The sequence below is a fragment of the Capricornis sumatraensis genome, chromosome X (genome assembly GCF_032405125.1).
Source record: "Capricornis sumatraensis isolate serow.1 chromosome X, serow.2, whole genome shotgun sequence".
NCBI lineage: Eukaryota > Metazoa > Chordata > Mammalia > Artiodactyla > Bovidae > Capricornis > Capricornis sumatraensis.
The window spans coordinates 113,914,448-113,924,130 of record NC_091092.1 but is presented as its reverse complement, the minus strand read 5'-3'; the positions used below and the strand labels follow the sequence as shown (position 1 = coordinate 113,924,130).

General features: G+C 47.0%; 1 protein-coding gene across 1 annotated transcript; it reads left to right on the top strand.

Moving 5' to 3' along the window:
• Positions 1–882: 882 nt before the first annotated feature.
• On the top strand, positions 883–2,358 carry LOC138071508 (melanoma-associated antigen B2-like). The gene is made up of 2 exons (XM_068963034.1): positions 883–2,056; positions 2,240–2,358. Exons 1-2 carry the CDS (start codon positions 883–885, stop codon positions 2,356–2,358), a joined length of 1,293 nt encoding a protein of 430 aa, XP_068819135.1.
• Positions 2,359–9,683: the final 7,325 nt, after the last annotated feature.

Here is a 9,683-nt window from a genome sequence, read left to right as displayed (position 1 = left end):
CCTGCCTGCACCAGATTTTGTTCTCAGGAGACCGTGTTTGGTAAGATAAGGTCATCTTCACTTCCTGCTTTTGAGACACAGAGTGACTGGCTTTTACTATCAAGCAGTCATCGCTTCAGGGGAAAGTTGAGCTTCTCTACCAGGAGCTCAATTAGGAACCTGAGTGAGTGCTCAGTGCACCCATCCCAGCCCTCGGATTTCAGCCCAGGAAATCTCAGGGAAGGGCTGTGAGGCTCAGCACCTTCTTTACTGTTTTATACGAAGTCTGCGGGAGGGGAAATGTCTAGTCTGAAGGTGCAGACAGCAGCCCGCAAATGGATAATGGTGCCCAATATTTTAAGGAGCCGAGGTAAGGACCTTGCATGATGATCCCAGTGAACTCAGGGTAGAAAAGACCCTAATGAGCTCTCAGCACTGGTTGTCTATCTCCTGGCAGGGAGGTGGACTGAGGCATCCCTTCACTTACCTCTGGATCATGGGGATGTCTAAAGTGTCGGCATCAGTGTAGCAGAGGGAAGGGTGCCAAGGCTCCGCCAGGACTTGACGTGATAACACTGAAGTAGAACTTAGAAAACCCCACTGCTGGCACCTGCTGTCACCTGAGTGAATCCAAAGCAGGGCTGAGAGGTCGCAGAGGAAAAGTACGGCCTCTATTCTTCCTCTGTGGGATTGTGTGGGGAAAGGCTAAGCAGGACAACAGGAGCCTTGTGGGTTCCTAGGGCAGAGTCCTCAAGGACACCTGCAGAGGCGGCCTTTGATTAAGCCAATGCAGAATCTCCCTGTTTTAAGGTGCTCATGTCAGCTCATTCTCCATCCTCCAGGTGCCCACACCTCCTGTCTATTGGCCCAGACTCGTGCCTGCGGTCCCTGACCACAGCCATCATGCCTCGTGGGCAGAAGAGTAAGCACCGTGCTCGTGAGAAACGTCACCAGGCCCGGGCTGAGACCCAGGGTCTTCATGATCAGGCTACCACATCTGGGGGAGAAGAGACGACCTCCTCCTCCCCTCCTGATTCAGAGAGCGGTCCCTCAAGCTCGTCTGCTGCTGGCACCTCCAAGGGGCCTCAGGGAGCCCAAGGCACCACCAGCGCTGCTGCAGGGGCTATACGCAAAAGATCTGGTGTCGGGCGCGCAGCACGCTCGAGATCTGGTGTCGGGCGTGCAGCACGCTCGAGATCTGGTGTAGGTGCCGAGGGCCAAGTTCAGGAAGGGGAAAATTCCTCCCAGGCCTCAGCTGCTGCTGAGAGCTCTCATACAGATCTTCTGACCTGGAAGGCAGAGGTGTTGGTGCAGTACATGCTGTGTAAGTATACGATGAGGGCACTCATTAAGAGGTCTGAAATGCTGAAGGCAGTCACTAGAAGGTACAGGGAGCAATTCCCTGAGATCCTTAGCCGGGCCTCTGAGCGCATGGAGCTGGTGTTTGGCCTGGTGCTGAAGGAAGTCAGGCCCAACAGTCACTGCTATACCCTGGTGAGCAACCTAGATCTCAGCGACAGTGAGTCTATGAGAGGTGACTGGGGGCTGCCGAAGAATGGTCTTCTGATGCCTCTGCTGGGTGTCATCTACCTGAATGGCAACCACGCCCCTGAGGAGAAGATCTGGAAGTTCCTGAATATGCTGGGCATCTATGATGGGAGAAGTCACTTCATCTTTGGAGAGCCCAGGAAGCTCATCACAGAAGATCTGGTGCGGGAAGGGTATCTGGAGTACCGCCAGGTGCCCGGCAGTGATCCCCCTCGCTATGAGTTCCTGTGGGGTCCTAAATTGCTCACAGAAACCAGCAAGATGAAAGTCCTGCAGTTTTTGGCCAAGGTCAAGGATTCGGGTCATACTGCCTTCCTGCCACAGTATGAGGAGGCTTGGAGAGAGGAGGTAGAGAGCACCGGAGACAGAGGTGCAGCCAGGGCTGGCCCTTCTGCCTCACTCAGGCCTGGCACTGCTGCCTCAGCCGCTGCTGGCCCTTCCTCTTCATCCTGGCCTGGCACAGCACCCTCAGCCGGTGCTGGCCCTTCTGCTTCAGCCCGGCCTGGCACTGCTGCCTCAGCCAGCGCTGGCCCTTCTGCTTCGACCAAGCCTGGCATTGCTGCCTCAGCCGCTTTTGGCCCTTCTGCTTCGACCAAGCCTGGCATTGCTGCCTCAGCCGCTGCTGGTCCTTCTCCTTCGGCCCGGCCTAGCAGTTCTACCTCAGCTGCTGCTGGCCCTTATGCTTCAGCCCGGCCTGGCACTGCACCCTCAGCCGCTGCTCGCCCTTCTGCTTCAGCCCGGCCTGGCATTGTACCCTCAGCCACTGCTGGGCCTTCTGCTTCGGCCACTGCACACCCCAGGGCCAAATCCAGCCGCTCATCTCGCCCCTAGTGTGGTCTGAAGCCCATTGTTCACTTTGTTGGTGGAGAAGCCAGTCAATCTGTGTTCCTGATACGCATCAGTAACTTGTTGACTTATTTCCCCCAATTTTCAGTTCTTAAAATATTTCAACAGAAAGGCCATTTAGATTCATGATGTAAGTATGTGAATAACATGGGTCACACACAATTTGCTGTTTGTCAAATTAAGGAGCAAAAATTTTGTTTTCTCAAATAAATATTGGAAATCCTCACATCACCTTTGTGATCCAGGGTGAGAATAACATCACTTTTGGATAAGAGTGTCCTTAGAAATGCAAAAAACACCACACTAATAGAGGCTCAGAACATTAATACATTGTTAGGGAGATAGCTGAAATTCCTACAGTTTTTGGCTTGCTTTACTCTCTGGTTAGTCTCCCTCTTTGTAAATGTAAAAGACACATACTTGCCTCTGCTTATGCTTTATGGTTTTCAAGAATGTTTGAGAATATAAATTAAAGCAAATGATTTATTCGGGCCTCTTGTTTACACAACCATTGAGAATCTGCTCTTCAGAAGTCTTCATGCTTGTACTGGTGATGTTTAATCAAAAGAAGTGCTAGCCTCTGTGCATTCATGATAGTTTCTCAGAGATGCTGTCATTCTATGAAGAGGCTAAGATACTCTCTACTTCACGAAGAACAAGAAAGAAGCAGGGTAAAGAGGGGTCGGAGCGAACATATTACTTTGGTTTCATTGCTTAGCTGAATTTTGGCTGCTTTGGGAGGTTAGGTCTTTTCTTTTCCCACTTGGAACGCTTCGTAGTTTCTGACATCTGATAGATTGAAAAAAAAAATCCAGCTGATGTAATTTCTGAGGTCAAGATACTCATAGTAATAACTGCTGTTGCTCCTAATGTCTCAATAGAGACAGGCGCCGTGACAGAAGCTTTCCATAAATACCTATATTCCAGCAATCTGACAAGAAAGGGCTTATCAAACTTCCTTCACAGTGGAGAGCCCAAGGCTCATAGAGTTTGGTTTTGTGCTTAAATACATAATGCTGGTAAATGACAGCAGGCAATAGACTCCTGCTCTGAACTACTTTGGCACACATAATGTTGTTCTCCCCCCCAACCTGAGACATACCCTTGTCTTTTTTTTTTTTAACAAGTACTTTTAGCATTTGACATTTCCTTATTTATCTTTATTTATTTATTTATTTAGCTGTGCTGGATCTTAATTGCTGCACGTGTGGTCTAGTTCCCTGACCAGGGATCAAACCTGGGCCCCCTGCATTGGGAGCCTGGAGTCCTAGCCATTGGACCACCAGGAAAGTCCCCACCCTGTATCTTTTATTACAGTGTTTTCTCAGGACTCCATAATTTGTCCTAGGTGATAGAAAAGATTGCCCTTGTGCTCAAGCTACTGGATCAAAATGTGTAGCCAGTGCAGTAAGAATGCCAGGTATCCTTAACCAAAGATATGTATCCCGTACTCACTACTCATAGATAAGTGAAAAAAACAATATTCAGGCACAGTATTACCGTGTACACTGGCCATGTTAGATAACCTCTGAAGACCAAGGAGTCGCCATGTCATCCTTACAGTCTCTTCCCTGTAGAAAGTAAACCTATCAGAACAGAAATGACATGAGAATCTTCACGTGGCTGAGGAGATAGATTGATCTACTTTTTTCTCCCTAAAGGACTACCACCTGTCTTGGGACTCCTGCCTTGGACTATAGCTTCTCCATCTCCCATCACTCCTGGGACAGGGACCCATTCTCTGTAGCACCGCAGAACAAACATAGCTGAAGAGTTTGTAGAGACGTGGAATTTCCCCAAAGGCCTTTAATCCAAGACACAGAAAGCAAGATGAGGACCCCATGTAGGAGGGTTGAGGAGAGCAAAACGCAAGAATATGGGGAATGGTGGTGACTGGGACAGGACTCCCTTCTGATCTCAGACACAGAGGAATTCAGAACTGTTAGGCTTAGTCTATTAGCCTTAGCATAGCCTCACTTAATTCTTCAGGCTTCTCGGAGACCTAAGAAACTTGGTCTCAGCGCAGAGTTCTGAGGTTGGTAGGGAGAATCAGTCTCTCAGAAATGATGGTGATTAACCTGAATGAGGGTGATGGAAAGACCCATCCAGAACAGTAGGATCCTTAAGATGCGTCCTCATTGGCAAGCCCATGAAGTCCAGAACTATCTGGGCTGCTGTGTTTAACACTTTCAACTCAGGTCCTGGGAAGGTGGGGACATTGGGAATCTGCAGAGAATAGAGCCCCAGGAAGGGCGCAGAGTCAAAGTGAGGACCCAGGGTGTGGACATGAAACCCCTGAATCCACAGCCGACAGGGCTGCACTTAGTCCCTCCTCTCCAGCTAGCCCTGGGAGGCATAGGTAAGTGCTGGCCAAGTCAAGGGCCTCCTGACTTCTGCCTCGAGGGTTTCAAGGAGATGACCTTGATTTATAGGCTGGCTCTTCATCAGAGAGTGGAAATCCCAGGCATGACATTTGTACAGTCCTGCATGAAGAGTGTGGCAGCCAACTACCCTATTACAGATAAATTCTCAGAGAGTCCTGCAAATGTGATGGGCCCTGGGAGGGAACAGGCAGGGCTTTCAGACTAGTTTTATCCCTTATTTTCTGAAGGCGATTGGCTTCAGGGCCTAAAGTCCTTGGACTAATGGAGAGAGCCTGTGTCAGCTGAGGACGGGTACCCAGTTCCTAACGAGTCAACTGATGATACAGACTGACAGCGAAGGATCCCTCCCAGAAAGAAGGGGGCTACAGAGGGCACTGTCCCTGTTGTCGGGCCTGAGACTGTGCCACTTAGGCCGGGTGACGTGGTGAGCCCTCCTCACTTCCTCCCAGAGGATCACATGGAGGTAAGGAACCTCATCCTGATCAAAGGGAGCAGCCGAAGCTCAGCAGAAGGATGATTTCCACATTGTGCCAGAAGTCAAGGTAAGGACCCTGAAGACGTGAAAAGATCACCCGCCTCAAAACAGTGGGGGCAGAACATATTCCTTCCATTGTTCTTAGCCTCAGAAGACCATGGCCTGTGGTGGCCCTATGAGACAAACTCCTCTTCTTTCTCAGGGATCAGGGAATTAGTGGCCTGGGTGGAGAAGCTTTAAGGCAAGTCAGGAAATGTTTCCAGCTGGGGAATGTTTTCAAGACGGTGAGGACAGCAAAGAACATGGGAACACAAATACCAGGATGGCCACACAGTATGTTCCCTACTCTCAGCCCAGAAGGCCTCAGGCCGATTTACCAGGCCAAGGGGCCCTTCAGCTCTGACCGAGGAGTAGCAGGAACGTTAGGGTTTTGGTCCGATGGTGGTGTTCCCATGTCAACAGAAGGGGGAGTCTTGGGCTTGGCTGAGAGTCAAATTTGGGACCCTGAGAGGAACTGTCTGTCATTCTGAAGGAGCTTGCCACAGCGTTCATTCTTGTGAGACTATGGGTAAGGGTGTCTAGATAAGGCCGCCTTATTTCCACTTCCAGGCTCACAGGGAGGTATCAGTCTTACTATGAGGAGATAGGCCTCAGGTCAACATGGAAGGGATTCACCAGGCCCCACCAGAAGTCAAATTGTCAAGCCCGAGGAGTGACTGAGGGGTCTACTCATCCCTGAATAGAGGGGACAAAGGAGAGTCATGCCCTACCCTTTGATGTCAGTTCTAGAAAGTCATGAGAAGGGAGGGTTATGGTGCCTGCCAGGCTCTGTGGCAGATGCTTTACAGTTACCACCACATGCCAGCAGTCCTTCCAGACAGGGCTTGTCAAACTCCCTTCACAGTTAAAGAACCCAAGGCACTCTCAGAGAGTTTACCGATATGACAAACTTTTCCATGGCTGATTAAGTGACAGGGATGGTCATAGGCCCTTGATTTGAGTTAGTCTAAAGCTCACCCTCTCAATCCTGCAAGCCTGGTCTGACTTGTGCCCTTACTTCCCTTTTTATTCTCATTACTGTGAATTGTATGAAGCATTAAGAAGAGGGACTCTCAGGTCAAACTATTATATTGTATCTTTTTTCTATTTAGGGCTTTCTTTTTGGCACTATTGAAATACCCTTCTTGTAATTGAAGGTTAATTTGACTTCCGTATTTGTGTTTATGAGCAAAGTATATCTCATTTATTGCTGTATTTCAGTATAAGCACAAAGGTGTTTTTATTGAATCAGAAATCCTTGAATCTCCTTTTGTGGTTCAGAACAAGATGACATGACAAGAGAATTGGGAGTTTCTTGCCAATGATAATGGACAGTGAGTGAAATTGTTCATATCAGGAAATTTTAAAAAAATTAAAAAAAAAAAAGGTCTTGTCTGTGTGGCATCTGGAATAGAGCAGAACAGGAATTCCCAGCCCCTGTTTCTCCTCCGCAGCCCAGATTTTAACAGTATATAAGTAGCAAAATAACCTTTATAGAAGGTCCAGAATCCAATTAAGAAACTGCAGTACCTCTGCTGCTGCTAAGTTGCTTCAGTCGTGTCCAACTCTGTGCGACCCCATAGATGGCAGCCCACCAGGCTCCCTTGTCCCTGGGATTCTCCAGGCAAGAACAGTGGAGTGGGTTGCCATTTCCTTCTCCAATGCATGAAGGTGAAAGAGAAAGTCAAGTCTCTCAGGCATGTCTGACTCTTAGCGACCCCATGGTTGCAGCCTACCAGGCTCCTCCATCCAGGGGATTTTCCAGGCAAGAGTATTGGAGTGGGGTGCCATTGCAGGTAAGCTTAAACCTTAGATCAGCTGCACTTGTAAGGGTAAGAACAACACACACACACACACACACACGCAAACACACACACACAATTCTGCCTCAAGAATAGCACTATTCATCTATGATGAACAGTTTCTATACTAAAGTGTTATCTCAAAAACTGTGATCACCAGTGGTTCACAGGTATTTCTTACTCCGTTAGGTACGATACTGTAAACTTTGAATAACACAATAGGACTCATGTGAAGTGCCGCTCGTGGTGCTGGAAGTGCTCTCAAGAAGCAGAGAGAAGTCATGACATTATACAAAAAGGTTGGATTGCTCGTTGTATACTGGTTTGGATCTGCAGTCATGGTTGCCACCATTTCAAGATGAATGAATCCAGCATTAGGACTACTGTAAGAAAAAGAAAAGGAAATTTATGAAGCCATCACTGCAGCTACACCAGCAGGTGTGAAAATCTTGTGCTTTTTGTGAAATACATTTTTATATTGTATTGAAGATACAGCTTATATGTGGGTGCAGGATTGCTATAAGCAAGGCATATCTATAGACTCTAACATGATTGAAGAAAAAGCAAAGTCATCATGACAACCTAAAGCCAAAGTGGGTGAGGGATCTAAAGCTGGAAAAGTTAGTGCCAGCAAAGGATGATCTGATAATTTCAGAAAGAGGTTTGACTTCAAAATATCTAAATGATAGGGGAAGCAGCTTTTGCAAACAAGAGGCAACAGGTGGTTTCCCATATGTCATTAAGAAAATCACTGGGTATTAATTTTGTATCCTGCAACTTTATCAATTCATTGATGAGCTCTAGTTTTCTCGCAGCAACTTTAGGCTTTTGTATGTCTAGTATCATGTCATCTGCAAACGGTGCAGGTTCACTTCTTTCCCAACTTGCATTCCTTTTCTTTCTTCTCTTCTCTGATTGTCACGGCTAGGACTTCTGAAATCATGTTGAGTAAAAGTGGAGAAAATGGGCATCTTTGAACTTTTCATAGTAAGTGAAGTCAGACAAAGACAAATGTCACATCACTCAGATGTGGAAAGATAATTTTAAAAAATGATAGAAATAAACTTATTTACAAAATAGAAAAAGAGTGTACAGATATCAAAAATGAACCTATGCTTCAGTTCAGTTCAGTTCATTCGCTCAGTCGTGTCCGACTCTTTGTGACCCCATGAATCACAGCACGCCAGGCCTCCCTGTTCATCACCGTCTCCCAGAGTTCACTCAGACTCACGTCCATCGAATCCGTGATGCCATCCAGCCATCTCATCCTCGGTCGTCCCCTTCTCCTCCTGCCCCCAATCCCTCCCAGCATCAGGGTTTTCTCCAATGAGTCAACTCTTCTCATGAGATGGCCAAAGTACTGGAGTTTCAGCTTTAGCATCATTCCTTCCAAAGAAATCCCAGGGTTGATCTCCTTCAGAATGGACTGGTTGGCTCTCCTTGTAGTCCAAGGGACTCTCAACACTTTTCTCCAACACCACAGTTCAAAAGCATTACCAAGGAGGAAACGTGGCAGGGAGGAATCAATCAGAAGCTTGGGATGAACGTATAAACAGTACTGCATTTAAGATAGATAGCCAACAAGGATCTATTGCATAGAACAGGAAAGTCAACAATCCGTGATAACTTATATGAGGAAAGATTCTCTAAAAGGATGCATATATGTATATGAATAATGAATCACTTTGCAGTACACCTGAAACTAACACAACATTGTAAATCAAATACACTCCAATAAAATTTAAAACAGAAAATCACTGAGGAGAAAGGACATCTGTCTGGACAGGTTTTAAGGTAGATGAAAGTGCCCTATTCTGGATGAAATGCCACAAAGTATATTCACTGGTAAGGAAGGGAAATGAGCTCCAGGATTTGAGACAGAAAGAGAGAGGCTATTTTATGCTTTTGTGCAATGCCGTCAGGTTTTTGTGCAAATGATCAGGACTCCCCTAACCTATAGAGCTGCTAACCCTGAGCTTTAAAGGGAAATGATAAACATCATCTGCCAGTGTTTCAGTTGTACAGCAAGAAGGCTGGAGAGCAGGAACCCTTTAGGGTGATTGGTTTCATCAGTGCTTCATCCCTGGATGCAGAAAGTACCTTGCCAGTTAGGGACGGCCTTTTACAATTCTTTTGATACTGGACAATGCTTTGGCCACCCAGAACCCTGTGAGTTCAACACTGAAGGCGTCAAAGTGTCTCCTTTCCCCTAAACGCAACATCTCTAAGTCAGCCTATGGATCAGAAGGTCAAAGGGACCTTTAAAGCTCATTACACCTGGTACTCTATGGAAATGACTGTCAGTGCTATGGAAGAGAACCCGGATAGAACATCATGAAGTCTGGAAGGATTACACGACTGAAGATGCGATTGTTGTTACAAAAAAAACAAAACCCACAACCCATGAAAGTCCCAAACAATAAATTCCTGCTTAAAAAACTGTTCAGGTGTTGTGCATGCCTTCTCAGGATTTGGGACAGAGTCAGCTAAGAAAATCATGCAAGAGACTGTGGATATGACATGAAAAGGTGGCAGGGGTGAAGAGTCCCAAAATACAGATCTTGGAAAAATCCAAGCGCTAGCAGACCCTGCAGCAGAGGAATTAACAGA